Source organism: Panulirus ornatus, chromosome 46 (genome assembly GCF_036320965.1).
Source record: "Panulirus ornatus isolate Po-2019 chromosome 46, ASM3632096v1, whole genome shotgun sequence".
Taxonomy (NCBI): domain Eukaryota; kingdom Metazoa; phylum Arthropoda; class Malacostraca; order Decapoda; family Palinuridae; genus Panulirus; species Panulirus ornatus.
The window spans coordinates 1,800,723-1,822,535 of NC_092269.1; the positions used below are offsets into that span (position 1 = coordinate 1,800,723).

A 21,813-nucleotide genomic window follows, 5' to 3' on the forward strand; every position below is an offset into this window, starting at 1 on the left:
GGGGGATAAAGTTTGCAATTTCCAGTTATGATACCATTAATGAAGAAACATAACTTTGAAGCAAGGTGTTGAAATTAAGACTAATGTGTTTTTATTATCTGATAATACATTTTTAGTTTAGCTTTTAAAAAATAATTCAGCGCTCTCCTGCTATTCCATACTAAAAAAGAATGTATGTACACGTATGTATTGGTATCTTTAAAACATTACACATGTACTAATTACTATTTTGAGAATGTCTCTGGAACCTAAGCCCGGGAACCTTTAAAAGGAGAGCTCATGCTAGATTCGCGATTTTGGAAGGATAGTTAGCATAGAATACACTTCTAACACTTAACTATAATTTTTATCGATAATTCACTATGAACTAATGGAATTTGGTAATGAAGAGGTATGTAAGAAATAAATTTATGAGGTCTTTAAATGTAAATGGTTTTCAGCTGATTATTATTTTGTAAACAAACGATTTTTTCCAAGACAAAGATGACTATAGGGATATCAAATCAGTCAACATATGAAATACCATGCAGAATATTCTCAAATTTTCACATGAGGATTATCATATGATTATTGATAAATGTGTGTAATACATATCTTTTTCTAGGTCATAACCATACTGTATTTAACAATCATAAGACTGTTGTGTCGGGCGCAGGCTGCTCTTCACTTGCATGGTGGAGGCACCAGATTCAACTGCCACTTACTGTTGCTGTTCGTTACAAGTGAAACAATATCACCAAATCTCTATATGTTTCCACCTATGATAGATTAAAGGAAGTGCATTTATCCTAGAGCTATTCATGGTGCTTGGAAAGCACAGAAAAGTGTGTTGCAAATAAGTGAGTAATGTTTTATAGAATATAGACGTTCAGTGCTTTGTTGATCCTTTTTTTACAAATTTTATTGTGACATATATGAATATTTACTACCATACAATGTTTAGTGAAGGTACAAGATTAGATGTACAATATTTCAAGGTTTATATTAAACAATGTTTGGAATGTATGGAATTTGAGCAGAATGATGGGAAGTAAAGCATGTGTGGGTCACGTGTGTGTTGGGCAGATTATATTTATTATTTCAAAGTCTACTTATAATGTTTTGGTAATTATTTCCTCTTGTGCTATATTATTACTTGCTTTATTTTTCAGAGATGTTGCATAATTGGAAATTGGACGACAAATAGATGAAATTTAAAGATGTAGAGTGTATTCATTTTTTTGCAAATCCTTTAATGGGTGCAATGTTCACTGCCAGTAACCCCCTCCAGTCCTTTTCTAGGCCATTACTCAGTCTAGCATGGATATCTTGTTTTTTTTTGTATGACCTGTGTACCTATACTGTGTTTTAACCTCATATTTATGTACGTAGTCTGTAAGGCAGAGTAGTAGCAATGCTGTGATTGGAAAGCTTTTCATTATTGTTCCCTATCATGACAAAAACATTTCCAATCCCAAGTAGTGCGTCAGTTGTCCCTGTTTCTCATTGGAAGTTCCTTCAATACATTAATTACGTCACCTCTGTTGGATAGCAGACATTTAGGTATCTTTTTGCTCGTTGGCATCATCTGCCATCCCTTTGTTGTCCTCTATTAGGAGTCACACTTTTATCCTCATGGAAAGTCCCATAGGCCTTTCTGTGGTTTCATCTGACCACTTCTTGTACCCTAGGTCATCCTAATAATAGCACATTACCCCCTTTATACCACATTACTTCTGTTTACTCTATCTTGTGCATGCCTCACACCCTTCTGCATGTGTAGGCCCTGATCCTCAAAGCATCTTTATGTACTGTAGGTTTCTTTCAATAGATTGAAATAAATACTTCTTGTAAAACAGGCTTTTGCCTAGTAGAATGATTTGTTATTATTGTTTTTTCAGTAAACTGAGCTTTGAGAATCCATGTACAGTAATTCATTAGATGGTACTTGTTGGTCAGTAAATAGAGAAAAAACTGTGAATAGTTTAAGTAGATGATTAAATTGAAAAATCACTATGTTAAAGATCACTTTTCTCCTTAAGTACCGTAGTGAGATACAAAAAAGACAATTGTGTAATACTTTGTTGAGAAGTGAGAATTTTCATGTTTCTTATTTTACATTTGCACTGTAATACCTTTATGAATGTAAACTTAAACATGGGCTTGTCATATGCAACAAGTAATTCACATTTCTTTTATATTGTTATTTTCATTCCTTTACAAGTTCCTGCGAAATAAAAAGATTTTCGGTTCATGTGTGCTTTATTTCACGAAGATTTATATTTTGGAATTTGGTGAGTCCTGCACAGGTAAATCCTTCAGTGTTAATGAGAACATCATTTATTATTTATATTGCCATAAAATGTTTATATACCAAGCTCTAATTTACTTATTTACAGGTGATGGTATGTCTTTAAGATGAGTGCTCATAACCGCATTCCAGTGGACGCTGACCAGTCAATAATTACCGGATTTGGTTACAACCCAACTGTAACTGTTGATGATGATGGATTTTTGGACAATTCTGGCCCACAGGCTACTTCCACTGTTGGGAACAAAATGTCTAGGTTAGTCTTCTTGAAATCCAGATTATGTTCATCTTGATCATCTGTGAAATTAATTTCACTTTCATCATCTCTGCTCATTGTGACAGTCTTCTAAGTGTTGTCATATATACTGTACTGTTTGTATTCTTGCAGTATTTTACCTTACTTTTTTTTTTTTTTTTGCATAAATAAAGGGAAGACCTGACAAAGCGGTATCTACATACCCTGGAAGAGGCATCTGAGGGCAGTACAGGGGGTTTTGAACAAGTGAAAAGTACTGGTAGCACAAGTCAAACAACGTTTTTAAAGGTAAGTTGTTTTTCATATAAGAAATGTGTTTGGTTAAAGAAACCTCATTTGGACAGCATAAGCCCAGAAGTGCACATCAACAGTCATTTTATTTCAAAAGAAATATTTTGAAATTATTCTAATACTCAGTGAATGTATGCTAATGAGGCCACTCCATTTATGCTTGATACTACCTTATTAAGGTGGAAGAGTCAGTTGGGTATAATACAGAAAGAAAAAGTCTGTGAGGCCTTGGTGTGGATATGGAACTGTGGTTTTGTTACATTACATGTGACACTTCGGGTGTGAATGTGAAAGGATATCACCTTTCCTTGTCTGTTTCTTGGCACTACCTCACTGCTGCAAGGGTTGGCAGTCAGATATGGGGAGCAGGAAAGAATGTAAATGTTAATTTTTCTTTTCCTTTGTGCATTTATGCTGTTGCCTGTGAGGCAGGGTGGATGACGGGAGTGGATGACAGCTAACAAATATGAATATATGCATTTATACATATATATATGTTATCCCTGGGGATAGAGGAGAAAGAATATGTCCTATTTATTCCCTGCGTGTCATAAAAGGTAACCAAAAGGGAAGGGAGCGGGGGCTACAAACCTCCCTTCCAGTTTTTACTTTTCCAAAAGAAAGAGTGGCAGATATAGGGTGTTTTGGTCGAGGTGGTGTGCAAAGTGAGAGGGTTAGGGAAAATGATTTGGTAAACAGAGAAGAGGTAGTAAAAGCTTTGCGGAAGATGAAAGCCGGCAAGGCAGCAGGTTTGGATGGTATTGCAGTGGAATTTATTAAGAAAGGGGGTGACTGTATTGTTGACTGGTTGGTAAGGTTATTTAATGTATGTATGACTCATGGTGAGGTGCCTGAGGATTGGCGGAATGCGTGCATAGTGCCATTGTACAAAGGCAAAGGGGATAAGAGTGAGTGCTCAAATTACAGAGGTATAAGTTTGTTGAGTATTCCTGGTAAATTATATGGTAGGGTATTGATTGAGAGGGTGAAGGCATGTACAGAGCATCAGATTGGGGAAGAGCAGTGCGGTTTCAGAAGTGGTAGAGGATGTGTGGATCAGGTGTTTGCTTTGAAGAATGTATGTGAGAAATACTTAGAAAAGCAAATGGATTTGTATGTAGCATTTATGGATCTGGAGAAGGCATATGATAGAGTTGATAGAGATGCTCTGTGGAAGGTATTAAGAATATATGGTGTGGGAGGCAAGTTGTTAGAAGCAGTGAAAAGTTTTTATCGAGGATGTAAGGCATGTGTACGTGTAGGAAGAGAGGAAAGTGATTGGTTCTCAGTGAATGTAGGTTTGCGGCAGGGGTGTGTGATGTCTCCATGGTTGTTTAATTTGTTTATGGATGGGGTTGTAAGGGAGGTAAATGCAAGAGTCCTGGAAAGAGGGGCAAGTATGAAGTCTGTTGGGGATGAGAGAGCTTGGGAAGTGAGTCAGTTGTTGTTCGCTGATGATACAGCGCTGGTGGCTGATTCATGTGAGAAACTGCAGAAGCTGGTGACTGAGTTTGGTAAAGTGTGTGGAAGAAGAAAGTTGAGAGTAAATGTGAATAAGAGCAAGGTTATTAGGTACAGTAGGGGTGAGGGTCAAGTCAATTGGGAGGTGAGTTTGAATGGAGAAAAACTGGAGGAAGTGAAGTGTTTTAGATATCTGGGAGTGGATCTGTCAGCGGATGGAACCATGGAAGCGGAAGTGGATCATAGGGTGGGGGAGGGGGCGAAAATTTTGGGAGCCTTGAAAAATGTGTGGAAGTCGAGAACACTATCTCGGAAAGCAAAAATGGGTATGTTTGAGGGAATAGTGGTTCCAACAATGTTGTATGGTTGCGAGGCGTGGGCTATGGATAGAGATGTGCGCAGGAGGATGGATGTGCTGGAAATGAGATGTTTGAGGACAATGTGTGGTGTGAGGTGGTTTGATCGAGTAAGTAACGTAAGGGTGAGAGAGATGTGTGGAAATAAAAAGAGCGTGGTTGAGAGAGCAGAAGAGGGTGTTTTGAAATGGTTTGGGCACATGGAGAGAATGAGTGAGGAGAGATTGACCAAGAGGATATATGTGTCGGAGGTGGAGGGAACGAGGAGAAGAGGGAGACCAAATTGGAGGTGGAAAGATGGAGTGAAAAAGATTTTGTGTGATCGGGGCCTGAACATGCAGGAGGGTGAAAGGAGGGCAAGAAATAGAGTGAAGTGGAGTCATGTGGTATACAGGGGTTGACGTGCTGTCAGTGGATTGAAGCAAGGCATGTGAAGCGTCTGGGGTAAACCATGGAAAGCTGTGTAGGTATGTATATTTGCGTGTGTGGACGTGTGTATGTACATGTGTATGGGGGGGGGGGGGTTGGGCCATTTCTTTCGTCTGTTTCCTTGCGCTACCTCGCAAACGCGGGAGACAGCGACAAAGTATAAAAAAAAAAAAAAAAAAAAAAAAAAAAGAAAGAACTGAGTAGGGGTCCATGTGAGGATTTTCCCTCTTAGGCTCAGTCCTTTGTTCTTAACACTATCTTACTAATCCAGGAAATGGCTAATATGTATGAAAAATTATATAGTATTATTATTTCATTTATTTATTTCATTATACTTAGTTGCTGTCTCCTGTGTTAGCGAGGTCGCGTAAGGAAACAGACAAAAGAATGGCCCAACTCACCTGCATACACGTGTGAATATATATATATATATATATATATATATACATATATATATATATATATATTTTTTTTTTTTTTTTTTTTTTTTTTTTTTTTTTTCTTTATACTTTGTCGCTGTCTCCCGCGTTTGCGAGGTAGCGCGAGGAAACAGACGAAAGAAATGGCCCAACCCCCATACACACGTACATACACACGTCCACACACGCAAATATACATACCTACACAGCTTTCCATGGTTTACCCCAGACGCTTCACATGCCTTGATTCAATCCACTGACAGCACGTCAACCCCTGTATACCACATCGCTCCAATTCACTCTATTCCTTGCCCTCCTTTCACCCTCCTGCATGTTCAGGCCCCGATCACACAAAATCTTTTTCACTCCATCTTTCCACCTCCAATTTGGTCTCCCTCTTCTCCTCGTTCCCTCCACCTCCGACACATATATCCTCTTGGTCAATCTTTCCTCACTCATTCTCTCCATGTGCCCAAACCATTTCAAAACACCCTCTTCTGCTCTCTCAACCACGCTCTTTTTATTTCCACACATCTCTCTTACCCTTACGTTACTTACTCGATCAAACCACCTCACACCACACATTGTCCTCAAACATCTCATTTCCAGCACATCCATCCTCCTACGCACAACTCTATCCATAGCCCACGCCTCGCAACCATACAACATTGTTGGAACCACTATTCCTTCAAACATACCCATTTTTGCTTTCCGAGATAATGTTCTCGACTTCCACACATTTTTCAAGGCTCCCAAAATTTTCGCCCCCTCCCCCACCCTATGATCCACTTCCGCTTCCATGGTTCCATCCGCTGACAGATCCACTCCCAGATATCTAAAACACTTCACTTCCTCCAGTGTAGGAAGAGAGGAAAGTGATTGGTTCTCAGTGAATGTAGGTTTGCGGCAGGGGTGTGTGATGTCTCCATGGTTGTTTAATTTGTTTATGGATGGGGTTGTTAGGGAGGTAAATGCAAGAGTCCTGGAAAGAGGGGCAAGTATGAAGTCTGTTGGGGTTGAGAGAGCTTGGGAAGTGAGTCAGTTGTTGTTCGCTGATGATACAGCGCTGGTGGCTGATTCATGTGAGAAACTGCAGAAGCTGGTGACTGAGTTTGGTAAAGTGTGTGGAAGAAGAAAGTTAAGAGTAAATGTGAATAAGAGCAAGGTTATTAGGTACAGTAGGGTTGAGGGTCAAGTCAATTGGGAGGTGAGTTTGAATGGAGAAAATATATATATATATATATATATATATATATATATATATATATATATATATATATATATATAAACGCCCACAGACGCATATATACATACCTATACATTTCAACGTATACATGCATATACATACATAGACATACACATATACATTATCATTATTCAGCTTACATTAGGTATCTATCCATCAATCCCAAAAGGACAGATGAGTAGCTAGATTGACTAAAAGCTAACTGTCATCAAGTGGTCTTGATCAGTTGGTATCCTGACAAGAGTATCATTCACCAGTTACTTAAGGAGGCCACTTTGTTTTGATAGTTCGCTTCCATGCACTGGTTGTCTGTTGTGTGCCAGAACCATAAGTTAGAAATATACCTCACCAGTATTAAGAGAAGTTTATTGAATTAAAACACATTTTTATTTTAGAGTGCCGATGGAAGATTGGCAGTCCCTGCAAGACAAACTTCAAGCTTGCCTCAGGGAAAGTCATTGAATAGAGATTCTTCCTATCATGAGGGCATAATGGCTGTTCCTCTGATTGATGTAGAGGGAATGAGTGGTGAGTTAGTAGTGATACATGATAATGCATATTGGATGAATATATTTGGATAATTTTGTGCACGTATTATCCAAATTGTGTTTTTTTCTCATTCTGATTATAAATCTTTGATCATCATTATTCAGTTTAATTCTCATAACTGATGCCACAGAAAGGAGAAAGAAATGGTAGCTGAACCATCAGCTCCCTTTCTGCCTTGAAGTAATCTTATGGTTGGACAGGTATTCACATGTATAATAAAAAGAAAAGAGTAAATGCTTAACATTGCCTTATTTTCTGAATGATACGTGTTGTTTTGTCAGGTTTGTCTTCAAGTAGGTTTTTATTGGATTATACTACCATGTCCACTGGAGAAGTATCAAGAACTGAAAAAAGGCAGCTGAATACTTGCAGTGTTGGTGAATCAGGTGATTTATTTTCTTTTTTTTAGGACATTCTGTATATTGGTAACTATGTAATTATTGAATTTAATTCTGGTTGCCATGCCAGTTCATCATTAGTAGTTGCTGAATCTATAAAGAAGGAGCAGAGGAGGGATGTTTCTGTTCATGCAATTTTGAAGTAAAATGACTGTATCATAACTGCTGATTTTAAAGGTCAACTGTTAAGCTGTATCAGACATTGCTAACATAAGGGTATCCCATGATTGAATAGTAGCATGAGGAAATTCAAGCAAATTTAAGCATTCCAAGACAGAATCAAATATGTTAATTTCTGAAGTGATTGCGACATGTTGATCCAGGGTATGTACTATCTATCTTGCTTTTTGGTCAATAGTCTTTTGTTCTTTAAACTTACATTGTTTAAAACATCATCATATGTGCTGTTCATGATGCTATTTAGTGAATATGGTTTAGGAGTCTCTGAGGTGCTGTATCTTGGCTAAGGAATCATCAGTTCTTCAAGTAATCACGTACTGTATCTTGGTTTCTTAATTAGTTGCAACCTGTTGATTTTCATTACTATTTCACAGAGATATAGAAAATACGGTACAAGTAGAATTCCAGTCAGAATTCCATGGATCCAAACTGTTCCTGTTTCAGATTTTGTGAACAATAGATAATGGTCACTCTGTTGGAATGTATTAGTTCTCAAATGTTATTTGTATGAGAAATATGAAATATGAACTTAGTAAGACTTTCATAAAGCATTTTTTGTTCTGTCTTATACCTAGTTGCTTGTAGTGGCTTAATATGCTAACATCAGGAACAAGCAGACAGTGGCCTCGCATGCACACATTCACTTTCCAGCTGTTATGTATAACATACTGAAATCAGAGCCTTCTTTTTGTAGCTAAGCCCCAGGGATAATTGATTTAATGTACTTACTCAAAAATTTTATGTCATAACTTCTAACAAGTGTAATATAAGCCGAGAATTTGGCATTTACACAGAATGTTAAGTGCTGTATGTCGATGCTTGTTGGATGCTATTATGAGAGTAAAACCCATAGAAATGACATGAAAAGCATGGAACTTTAACTCTCGAATTCACACTAGAAGAATCATGTCTTTCTTTGATGTGAAAAATGCTTAGACATTTAGATTTTGAATGTATCAGGCTATGGATGGTCAGACTGGAGATTAACATGTAGCATATTTATAATTAAATATCAAATATATTCTCTAGTATCCCTCCTTCTGCCTCTTTACTTATTGTTCTATGTTTGTCTTTATAACATATTTATGGTACTTAAACTGCTTGAGATTACACCACAAGCGTAAAGTCGCCTTTGACAAGGCTGTATTCCTGCCTGTTGACAAAATTGAGTTCAGTCTTTTCACTTTTCACTTTAGATTAGTCAATCTTTCCCTTTTCCTAAGTGTAGTGCAAGCTGCAGGGGTCCCTGGAAAAAAGAGGACCACCAGGACCCTTTTAGGAAGGGGTTCTAGGGTAATCATAGATAAATTTATATGTTTACAGAATTATGTTTTAAGTCTTTCCATGATATTTTCTTAGAGACACATTTCATAGCTTGAATAATTAAGTCTTTAACATTGGATTTTTATTCTCATCAGTCATATTATTAACATGTTAGATATTTATGTTTGGATGATATTGTGTGCTAATTACCTCAGCATTTCCAGAGGAAAGACTGAACAGAAAGAGTGCCTCACCAGATATTATTCAAGCACACACTGAGGCAGATTTCCCAGATTATGAGGATTCAGATCTCAGCCAAGGAGAAGTTGAGGATTTGCCTCCTGTTGGTAAGAGTAGTTTTATTCATCGTTTCTAGCAGGTTTTTTCTATAAGGTATATTGTCTGACTGAAACTATCATTATTCACTCATAACTTGCATGATGTATCCCACTTAACAAAAGGTTTTTGAGAGCAGAATGACCCAGAAAAGAGAATATCTTTGATTGGTCAAACACATTTTCTCATCATGCCCAACCTCTTTTGCTTGTCTTGGGTATGCTTTTCCCGGATGAAATCTTTCTCATGTCAATATTTCCTTCATGCATTTTGATTTGTCCAGCATTCTTAGCTTCATACCTTCCTCAGTCTCCTTCATTTATAATATTGCCTGCTTTCTGAATACCTCTATTTTTGTTGTTTTTTTAAAAGAAATTCATGTTAGCTGCTTCCACTGTGATTTGGCTCATTGATCCAGATGCTTTTTTTTTATGATCACACACCAAAGCGGATGCACTGCTACTTCCCATGTCATAGCTGGTCTTCCTTTCACACCAACTCCTTTTATTTTGGTACCATACACTCTTCTTGTAACCTCCCAGTCTTATGCTCTTTCCACATGCCCAAACCACCTTAAAGTATTACATTTCACTCACTCTACCACTCTTAATTCATTTCCTACCATAACTCATTTTCATACACCACTTCATTCCATCTAGTCATATCACATGTGCCTCTCAAATAGCTCATTTCCAGAGCCTGAATTCTTGACCTCTGTGACTCATTCCATGTCTGTGTTTTGGCTGCAAAGGTCAGGGTTGGGATTACTTGTCCCACCTCAGGTATATGGATGTGAAACCCTAGTATATATAGGTCGGAATGGGTTAAAAAAGAAAGGAGTTGACATGATAATTCGTATGATATTGTTGGAATTATGAGGACAAGTAGAATGAAAAGTAAAGATGTGAGGTGTGAAGATATCATTAGAAAGCACATGAATCAAAGGTTTTTGTGACATTATGACCATAAAGAAGATGGGGCTCTTAATTCATCTGCACAGGTGATGACAAAAACAAGAGTTGTTTTTGAAATGTCTCATCATGGTAAACACACAAATGGTAATATGTTATGAAATTTTAGCTTAAAACCTTTAGTGTCATTTGATATTTTTTTCAGAAGGATTTTATAATGATACTGCAGTAGGTGATTTGGAAGGTAGGATGCAGGGTCTGCCATCTTCCCTTCTTGAACCTCAGCAGTCACTGTTTGAAATGGATATCGTTAAAGAACAAGATAGAACTTCAAAATTGGTACCCAGTTATTTGGAAAATAAAGTTGGAACCTACCATGCAGATAGATACAATATTGGTGATGTCCTCAGTAACACAAAGGTAACAAAGAAACATTTCTGTAATTGCTTTTCCTTTGATAAATCTTTATGCATAAGTAATGATCCTATGATGATAAGACAAATGATCTCTCAGTAGTTTAGACATTGTAAAAAGTGAAGAGAATAAGATATGAGATTGAACTTAGTATAGAAAACTAGAGTTGTCATGGAAAGGGAATTGACTTTATTTCAAAATAGTTTAATAAGTTTTTATCTCATTTTGTAGCTGCAAACGTTTTTACCCCTGAAATGATATAGTGACAATGAACACAGAAATACAAGAATTCTTTAATCAGTGTTTGTTACTCCTTTTTTTTGCATCTTTCGTCTGTCATTTGCAAATCATGTGTTGAAATTCCATTTCCTTTTAACATTGTAACTCTTTGTTGGGGTTATGTAATTACAAAGAGTTTTCTCATTGTAAGTCATTACCTCTTAAATATCTACATCTCTGATGCCCATCCCTTTAGGAACTCCTATCAAGGGGATGGCCTCAGCAAAATAGTCTTCAGTTATACCTTCCTTACATGCCTCCCACTAATACACCATTCTATGCATTCATCCCCCATTTTCTTCTCTCTAGTACTTTCACTCTATTTCCCCAACACAGCAATAAATATATATGTTATGCCGCAATATGATGTACTTTTGTTGTATTTCAAATTGAGCAATTACCAAGTCCAGTATGATTCTAAATATATGCTCAGATTTCTGCAGAGGCCTTTTACTGCTTTCATGTCATGTTCCTTTATCCACATCAACTATATCGTACCATTTATTTTAAGGGAAGTTAATAGCAAATGCACACGTACAGCATCAAAAATCTGAAATGCTTTGGACATGGACATTGACGTATGTATTTTTCCAGATTTCTGAGTGTACTTGAAAAAAATGCATTCAAAAAGTCTAACTTGCTTTTTATTATGTTTCTTGTCTCTCATCATTATGATAGTATACTTCTGTTGGGCTATTTTTCTCATACTAGGTATATTCAGTGTCCTAGTATTGTAAACTGTGATAGTATATTTTAGTTGTGCTGTTTTTCCTATGCTAGGTATATTCACAGTGTCCTAGTACCTGTAAGTGGAATAGGAATAATATGAATTATGACAAGATTTTTTTTTTTTTTTTTTTTTGCCCGGTCTCCCGCGTTTGCGAGGTAGTGCAAGGAAACAGACGAAAGAAATGGCCCATCCCACCCCCATACACATGTATATACATACACGTCCACACACGCTAATATACATACCTACACAGCTTTCCATGGTTTACCCCAGATGCTTCACATGCCCTAGTTCAATCCACTGACAGCACGTCAACCCCGGTATACTACATCGATCCAATTCACTCTATTCCTTGCCCTCCTTTCACCCTCCTGCATGTTCAGGCCCCGATCACACAAAATCTTTTTCACTCCATCTTTCCACCTTCAATTTGGTCTCCCACTTCTCCTCGTTCCCTCCACCTCCGACACACATATCCTCTTGGTCAATCTTTCCTCACTCATTCTCTCCATGTGCCCAAACCATTTCAAAACACCCTCTTCTGCTCTCTCAACCACGCTCTTTTTATTTCCACACATCTCTCTTACCCTTACGTTACTTACTTGATCAAACCACCTCACACCACACATTGTCCTCAAACATCTCATTTCCAGCACATCCACCCTCCTGCGCACAACTCTAAGATGTATGGAATTATTTAGAGAAAATCATGACAAAATCTTAATGATTTCTGGAGTGTCAAGATTTATGATATGCATATTTGATGTGCTGTATAACTTTTGGAAAGTATATTGTTTGTTCAAGCAACATATATTTCAAAAGTTATACAGCACACCAAAAAGTGAAGCATTCTGCTTGTTGGCAGATGAAAAAAAATAATTTCTAAGTCAGATTTAAGTTCTCATTGAAGATAGGCTCTGAACGAGAAAAAAGCAATATAAACGAGGTTGTGAGAGAGATTTGATGAGAGAAACATTTAGAAATCAGTGCATTTTGTATGTAAGAAGTAGATACAGAGTCTAGCCTTTTAGCATAGTTTTGTTGTGGCAAAGTATCCCAGCTGTTCTGTCACAGATGTAAGATTTCTATAGTCCTAACTTTAATCCAAGCAGGTCATATTGATAGTAATATCCTCGTATAAAGAAACAGAAATGTGCAAAAACAGTGAAAGGGGTGAACAGAAATGGAATGAGTGAAGTAAGGAGAAACTGTCTGGATGATAAATGATATTTCAAGTTTCAAAAATACAGGACATCATGAAAGTAGACTGCATTGTGGATGCATGTAGATGTGGGGAAAAGGAAATGTATCGGAAGAGGTATGTGTGTATAAAAGTACTCATATTTTTGATCACTTCACCAACAGGTTCACTTTGATGCTGGTCAGATTTCAGCTCGGTCAACAACTTTTGGTGGTGGTGAGGAAGAATCAAAACTTCTCTCCACATCCTGCAATTCACTGGGATCCCTTGGTGAAGCTGGGAAAGAGGGCCAAGATGATGGCATCTGTGAGCACTCACGGTTAGTAAGAGTACGAAACAAGGATAAAGAAGGAGTACCTACGTACCCATGAGTAACTTTGATGAGATTTTGCCAGAAGGCAGTACTAGTATGTTGCACTAACTACACATGTTGCTTGCCGAATAATACTGTTTCTCTGCTTCCATACAGTTTACATATTATCAAAACTGGTTTCATCTGGAATTGTTCTCAACCTTATGTCGTTTCATTTTATGTCTTTCTATGGCTGCTTCCACCAACTCTCTTATTTCTCTTGAATAGTCTTTTTGTCATATTTGCAGGGCCCTCATACATTTTTGTTTGATATGTCTTTGGTATATCCAAGGTATTTTGTAGACTTGATTACTGTGTGTTTTTATAGATGTGTGTGTAAGCTTTTTACTGATATTTATGTTTATTTTCAGAGGAGTTGATTCATATGATGACTGGTTTGAGGCAGAGCAAGGTGAATTGTTCAGTATGTTGGATGGGGAAACATTTCATGAACCAAATCTGGAGTTTTTTGAGGAGGAAGAAAAGGAGAACTCTAAGGCATACAAATTTATGGGAATGGAAACTGTTGCTGACAATCAACTTGATATTTCTTGCTTTTCTGGAATTCATGGAGTTACAGAGATTACAGTAAGGTATGAGCGTAGGGTTTTGCATTTCGTATTTATGTCTAGGATAATATTATTCTTTTCTGGAAGAAAATGTCAAGAACAGCTGAGTAGTATAGTTTTAATGAGAGAAAGTAAGACCAGCTGTCTTTAAATGCAGGGTGTTAGTGGTTCCTGACAGCACTTTAACACCTAAGCTAGGACAGCATTCAGTTTTTTCTTTTATTACAAAGTAGTGCATCTCAAATAGAATGTCCAGATCCAGTGCACAATATATGCAATGTCTTCCATTGAAGCAACCTTTTGAAACCATACTATCCTTCCATCATACTTTTATACTTGCAGTAAACATACTCCTGCAAATGTAAGCATTTTGTATTTCTTTCAGTATTCTGGCTATGTGCTTGTCAATGTTACCTCATAACTGCATCACTGATTTTGTAAATTATTTCCTTTGTTTTCATTTCATGAGACATTGTGTTTTTACAGACTCATGTTTCATTACAACATAGTTTGTGACAGGTTAGCTTATAACAAAACTGTATCATACGTAAGTACTCTCATTTTGTCTTCAGAACTCAATTTAAACCTCCAGGAATTTTTGTGCTTAACTTTATGTGACAGATATTCCATTTGAAAATTATGATTGATAGTACTGCATCTTGTAACATTATCATCTTTACATTGCACCATACAACAAAAAAGAAAGAATGCCAACAAGTAGCTTTAGCTTACCTGTCAAAACCACACTTTTTGTTAGATTTTGCCTCTTTAATATTAAAAGATGATTTGGCTTATGTGAAAACTAGATATTAATGGGGAAATTTTCTTTAGGTTTGTAGTGTGAAGAGATCCGAAGTTAGGTTCTAAATGTATGTTTATCTGAAGTCATATAACAAGTCTCTTAAATTTATAGAGCTAAATATCCTTCAGCTAGGGATATTCAGTATTGTACATCTTATTTAGCTGATGCACTTCATTAATGCTGTGTAGTCACTGAAAAATACCTTTTTTCATTCCATACAAGTTGTATGATAGTAACTCCTATGTTTCCCTTGCGAAATATTTCTGTATTCTGTATTCATTCCTAATTGCCTCGAGTAAATCTTCCAGACACATCTGATTTTGTTTTGTAATAATGTTTGTTTCTCCTTCATAGGCCATCATGGATAAGAAGTCCTGACAAAAAGTTTGTTGGTCCTGGGAATAAGATGCTAATTGATGATTATCTGAAATCCCGCAGTGAAGCTTTAGGATCACTGGGTACCGATGGGGATGAAAATAGGGTAAGATATGTTATTCACTTTGGAGTGAATGCCTTTCTGTTTGTACTCACATTCTTTATTTTCATATGTTTTTGGGCTTGCATATATATGTGCTTGTGTGTTTCTGGTAGTGGTTACTCAATTTGTTTGTCTGCACACCTCAACATTGCATTGTGTGCAAGAGGGCCGACGAATAATCTTATGACCAATTCCGGCTCACTATCCCTCACAGCCAGAGCACTAAAGTTATTTTTGGTTATCTAGTATCAGGCAGCGACGAGAGGAGCAGGGTTACAAGCAGATGGGCCATTCTTCGTCTGTTTCCTGGCGCTACCTCACTGATGTAGGAAACAGTGATTAAGTATAATAAATAATAAGTAATGTATATGTGCGTGTAGAAGCGTTTATATTTGTATATGTGTGTATATGAGTGGATGGGCTATCCTTCGTCTGTGTCCTGGCGCTACCTCACTGATGCTCGAAACAGCAGTCATGTATAATAATAAGAATATTTAAAAAGTAATGATCAATTACAACAAGCAGAAATATGTTGAATATCTTGGTTGGTATTGAACTAATATATGTTGATCTACAAAATATTGGAGACTAGATATTGTTTATGCCACAGTGATGTGAGAAGGGTATATAGGTTGAACAAATCACTAGAAAGGTGTATGAATGAAATAATTCAGGATAGAATGGTCAAGTAGAATGTAAAGTATCATGCTGTTCCCACTGAATGATAGTGTGACACAGTAGATCTCACATGTTCTCCATGGTCATGGCACTTTTAGTATTTTCCTTGTTTATTTCTTTCTTACACTGTGTCTGTCCATGCACAAGTTAATTGAATCAAATGATGATATTGTGTAACAGAGACTGATAAATATGCATTTACTTGATATAACATATCACTACATTTTCAGCCTTGTTTTGGAAAAGCTGTTCGCTCTCCCCCAGTTGCAGAGAAGGCATTGCCACTCATAGAAATGCCTATGGAAGAGAGCAGTTTGTTACCGTCATATTCTCAGTCAGGTAAGATAATGTATGGGTTGTATTATTCATCACCACATGTACTGAGATAATCAAAGATGCATTTTGTCTATGAGGATGTGTTCTTTATATATGTCATTGTCCATATCCATGGCATCTTTCTACCTCTCTCTGTTAGCCAGTTATTGGGCATTCCAGAATTAAAGCCTGCATGATACTTAGAAATGAGAATGAGGTAGAGTTTCCTAGCTTGCTAATGGGGGATAGGAAGGATTTTATGTTAATTACATCACTCCAGTTCTTGAGATGAATGATACAAACACATGTCTGTAGGGTAAGAGTTAAAAGGTCACCCAGGCACAGATACCTGTAGGTTTGGTATGACTGCCCAGATATACAAAAAAAAAGTGTCTGCTCCTAGCATCAGAAGAGGCTTTCTTTACAACACACCTTTCAGTTATAGCAGACTTGTTTCATGTTCATTTTTGAGCTTTTATATTGGAATATAAATTTTGGTGCATTACAGTAAAGTGTTGAACTGTTTGACACAAGCTTAACCAGAATTGCTCTTTTAAGATTACTTGATATACAGTTTTAACATTGTTCTCTTTGTTCAATCAGATACAAAAGAGGCACAAGAAGTAGAATCATCAAAATGGAATTTGGAACCTGACACAGACGGTCAAAGTTTCTCTGGAAGTTCTGGATCAGATACATACTGTAATGTAGATCAAAGTAACATCCTAACTGATAAGACACCTGCATCAGAAATTTCAGAAGAAATGGACCAAACTCCCTCCACTTTGGTAAAAACAGATTACTCTAAGGATAATCATGAAATTGTTGGTACGAATTCTTCAAAGGAGTTGAGGGCCTCTTGCTTAAATGAAAATAAGTGTAATGCATCAGGCATTTCAAGTAAACTTTTATACAAGACATCAGAAAAGTTTTGTGAAAAAAGTAAAGACTCTGAATGCACAGAATTATCAAAGATGGAAAAAGCAAAGAACTTAGAAAAAACTCTGAATGATATAGATGGTCCTATAGATGCAGAGAGGATCAGCTCCCTTTTGTCTGAAGCTCTTGAAAGTGATAAACCTCAGTTGCTGATTGAAAAGATTATAAAAATGTCACAGAAGACTGTGTTACATAAAACTTTAGATGTGACTGACCTTGATATGAGTTCGGAAGTCCTGGAGTTAAGGAGGCAGAGAGAAGCATTACAGTCAAAACAAGTAAGAGCTGACCAAAAGGCCAAGACTGCTTCTGTTGACAGGCAAAATGTAACAAAGGAAGTTAATAGAAAAAATGTACCAGCAACCAGTTTTGAAAGTAAACCATTACAGCAATCACAAAGTGGAAGCACTGGAAGACCAGTTACTTGTATACCTTACAGACAGATGGAAAAGCTAAATGTAAGTAGAACAAACTCAGCACCTGGAGATGTAGTACACACATGTCAGTCAAATGTCAAGAGCAACCGCTCTTATACTATGTTTGAGGATCCTAACATTGATGAGTCTATTAGAATGGTGCAGTATAAATCCACAATTTTAGAAGACACACAGAAATTACAGTTGCCCAGTTTTCATGATAGTGATAAGAATGGTTTTGACTCTTCAACCCCATATGTTCCTCGTTCAAAATCAGAGTCAAATGTACCTGCACCGGATGATACATCTCAAGGGGGTTTTGGATCTCAGATACCCATAGAAAATGATAGATTTGTGCCTAACTGGACCTGTCAGAGAACATTACCCAGAATGGGGGTGTTATCTTCTAGCTCAAAGTTGCCAGTGGCAGTTAGGCAAAGTAAAGTCCCTTCACATTCAGGAAGTGTACCACTAATGGTAGCAGCAGGTATGAAAAATACATTGGAGATGAGAGGCACTATGAACAGTCACAATCCTACATATACCCAGGGTTTAACATCTCAGGCAACAAATTCCAGAGTTTTTTCAAGTCATCCTGTAACCTCCTCAATACGATCGACAAGTGTACCAACAGAGTTGCAGTCACTGGGCATGGCTGTTGCTCCTACGCAGTCATTAACCAATCACCCTGTTAATCAAAAACAGACACTGAGGCAGCACCACTCACAAGAAAATATAACACAGGAAGCTGCTGAAGGTACTGGTATGTAATGAGTATTGTTGTAGGTAATAATTATGTGTAATGCACATATATGCCTTACACATGACATCTAGAGACCGAGTATGAAAGAATGTGGCCTTTGTTGTCTTTTCCTAGCGTTACCTCATGTGTGCACGAGGGGACGGGGTGCTTTTTCATGTGTGGTGGGGTGGTGACGGGAATGGATGAAGGCAGCAAGTATGAATATATATATTTATAAATATATATTGGTGGTGGGTGGGTTGGGCCATTCTTTCGTCTGTTTCCTTGCACTACCTCGCTAACGCGGGAGACAGTGACAAAGCAAAATAAATAAATAAAATAAATAAATGAATATTTATCCTGTTTATTATACTTTGTCGCTGTCTCCCATGTTAGTGAGGTAGCGCAAGGAAACATATACATACACAGACTTATACATATGTACATGTGTATATATGTACATGTCTGTGTATGTATATGTATGTATATGTTTAAATGTATAGGTATGTATATGTGTGTGTGTGGGCATTTATGTATATACATGTGTATTTGGGTGGGTTGGGACATTCTTTTGTCTCTTTTCTTGTGCTACCTTGCTAACGCAGGAGACAGCGACAAAGTATAATAAAGGAAATAGTAATAGTAATTATGTACACGAGAGGGTAGATAAAGAGGAGCTCTGAGTGATAGAAGAGTATTTTGGTTATGTTCTGTTGGGATTCAGAGTTGTTTTAATTCATATCTGGTAAAACAGAATCCTTAAGTATGCATGTTATGAATACAGTACAAAGATGACATGTTAGATATGATCATGATATACTTATTTTGGTGTAGAAAAGATATGATTTGCTGTTAATATTATGGAAGAAGTGAAAGAGTTTGTTGAAGTTTTTTGATCACATGTTGGTCATATTCAAGGTCATATTTTATTTAGTTTAAGGAAGGCGATGGGAAACTCTTAGCCCTTGTCATGGTTTGTTTTACCCCATGAGGTCATATCTCATGTTTTACATTGATGTGCTCGAGAATTAAAGCTTTCTGTACCCGTCTGTTCTTACAGTATTAGCGACTTTACTGACAGCAGCAGCTTTTATTTATTAGTCTGCATTTATTGTGTACAAGGAAAATTTGTTTTCCAATGAAAGAGTTGTCAATAGAAATTTTAGTTCCAAAGATCGTAAGCCTCTAGATAATTATAAGTTTTTCAACAATTATGTAGTATATGTATAAAATTATTGGAGCTAGCAGTTTGGTTGTGAGGTTTGGGATTATCATTAGTTGTTATATGCAGTGAAATTCTATCTGTGAGAGTAAATGGGTCACTTGGAAACTGATTCTTCAAATTAACGGGTCAGTTGAATGAATGTGGACCATTTAAATCAGTGCACTTTTATTCTCTTGAATAAGTTTTTATTTGTTCGGAAAGTTAGTTAAGAATGATATTTTTCTAAGGCTTAAAGTGCTTGAGCCACCTAGTGTAATGAAAATGGAGTTTAAGGAAGTGAAAGAATTTTGTGATGACTCATTTTCAGAAAAAAGATAAGATTTCCTTTATGATATTCAGAGAAGAAAAAAATATGAGATTATTTCTTTGTCTCTTTAATTTGAATTTAGAAGTAGACTGTGATATTGGTAAATTTCCCTTCACTTTCTATATTTAGGAAGCTGCCCATATAGATTCTAATCTAATAATATAATTTTACCAGGTAAATGTGAATTATTAAGTCTACCGCAGCGAGTAGTCTTTCCAAATGTATGTGTATTAGGAATGGCTTCAGATGTGACTGTTGTTTTTCACAACCCATGGCCACGTTGGATTCAGATCTCTCTAAGGCTGTTGCAGGTGAGAATGAATGAATGATCATCGTACTTTTAATTGATCTCTTTTCACACTTTCATCTGCTGATAACTTCCTAGCAACATTCAGAAATTTGCTAAATAATTCTGCGTTGTGAGTTCTGTGTAACATTAGTTAAGTAATCACAACTGTTTATGTGTGTGTGTGTGTGTGTGTGTGTGTGTATGTGTGTGTGTGTGTAATAACCTGTTTGTACATTTTGAGGAGGGAATGCTAAACTGCAGTGCTGAGGCCCCTACTTTAGCATTCCTTACAGCCATAAAACTTTTTTAATGCATTATATTGTTTACATTTAAAGTCTCATCACTTAGTTTATTCCAGTCATCCATCCTCAGAACTCCAGTTGCACATTAAACATTATCCAGCTTACCATCAAAATTATCAGAAACAAATTCAAAGAACCACTTAATATTCTCATTATAGTATAACTATATCTAAACAATCACTCCTTTGTTTTTATAGTTCAGACCTTTCTCATTCTATGCACCAGTAAAGGTAATGAAAACTGACATTTTTTATAACTGAAAAACTTAGAACCTACCTTTTGTGGTTAGGTACTCTTTAATACTTGTGGATAATCTGCATTTATTTTCTGCATATGAGCTCATGTGTCACATTTTCATTTACTTGTACTCACTGTGTGTGGAGTAAATACTTGTAAAGTCTATTTTTACAGTGTCTTAACGTTAACATTCTGCAGAATAGACATAATATGCAGAAATGAAGCTCATAGTGTAAACAGTATAATTTTTTATTTACAGGAAACTATCAATAGCAGCTCTACCGCACCCTCAGCCCTTTTGTTTAAGCCATCTTATTTTGTTGAGCCACGAAGTAAGTGTGAAATTCAGCTGAGTGTATGTGGCCAGTTTAAAGGATTATTGGAGGCCATGCTAGAAGTTCGAGTTTCAGACCTTGCCAGGGACTCAGCAACTTCCACATCTTCACAAGTCTCAGTTCAAACAATTACTGTTCATGCTAACATAAGTGAACCAGAGGTTAGTCTGCTTATTAACATTATGCTTTTGTATTTGAAAGCCATTTTTTGGTAATATTTTTTGACATATAATGCATCATATCTGAAAAAAGTAGTTGTGATTCCAGTTGCATTTAGTATAAAGATACTTGGTTCATTGCCCTTTGCAAGTTTTTGTAAGTTCTTTGTGTGACAAGTAGTTTCCTTAAATGTTCCCTCTCTTTCCTTAGTTTGATAGGAATGTCACCCATGTTGAACTTCCAAACAGTACATATTTAATTATACTAGCCCCAGATTGTTTCCTCCATTCTAAACTTTTGTCTCATTATACATATGTTATATGAAATAAACTTTAGGAAATACTGTAGTGTTTGATGTAGGTTCCAGTGTTGGATCTTGCTAAGGACTGAATGACATTCAAACATTCTTTACAAATCCCTGTTGGAATTTTCATTTTTCAGAAGAATAGTAGTAAAAGATGTAATTCTGCATATGAGGTGTAGGCCATTGTGTTTGAAAAACCATTCTGATAACATTTATGAAAATGTAATGCATCACCTCTACCTCTGATAATCTTTATATTCAATTAAAGTCTTTTTTTATAACTGTTGACACACTGACTAGTGAACAGATAGCTTTGTATTTTGTCTATAATCTATCAAGTTCAGTAAACTGGGAT

At 36.7% G+C, this 21,813-nt stretch overlaps 2 protein-coding genes across 3 annotated transcripts in view; one reads left to right on the top strand and one right to left on the bottom strand.

The window, feature by feature from the left end:
* Nucleotides 1-682: 682 nt before the first annotated feature.
* LOC139763386 (uncharacterized) overlaps nt 683-21,813 on the top strand; it is a 46,800-nt gene continuing 25,669 nt past the window's right edge. Inside the window, exons 1-14 of the mRNA XM_071689398.1 lie at nt 683-839; nt 2,379-2,546; nt 2,720-2,834; nt 7,144-7,276; nt 7,579-7,683; nt 9,363-9,485; nt 10,591-10,805; nt 13,174-13,328; nt 13,733-13,954; nt 15,087-15,213; nt 16,119-16,227; nt 16,807-18,321; nt 20,007-20,143; nt 20,920-21,156. Coding sequence (XP_071545499.1) covers nt 2,398-2,546; nt 2,720-2,834; nt 7,144-7,276; nt 7,579-7,683; nt 9,363-9,485; nt 10,591-10,805; nt 13,174-13,328; nt 13,733-13,954; nt 15,087-15,213; nt 16,119-16,227; nt 16,807-18,321; nt 20,007-20,143; nt 20,920-21,156 — 3,342 coding nt within the window. The 5' untranslated portion in view covers nt 683-839; nt 2,379-2,397. The remainder of the gene's footprint in view (nt 840-2,378; nt 2,547-2,719; nt 2,835-7,143; nt 7,277-7,578; nt 7,684-9,362; nt 9,486-10,590; nt 10,806-13,173; nt 13,329-13,732; nt 13,955-15,086; nt 15,214-16,118; nt 16,228-16,806; nt 18,322-20,006; nt 20,144-20,919; nt 21,157-21,813) is intronic.
* Nucleotides 2,223-21,813, bottom strand: part of LOC139763048 (acidic mammalian chitinase-like) — a 57,103-nt gene continuing 37,512 nt past the window's right edge. The window contains exon 9 of one of the 2 annotated variants that reach the window (XM_071688612.1): nt 2,223-2,524. The gene's annotated coding sequence lies outside the window, so the exon portion shown is untranslated. Of the gene's footprint in view, nt 2,525-18,228; nt 18,247-21,813 lie in introns of those variants that run through there. The other variant, XM_071688613.1, reaches the window with a different exon arrangement.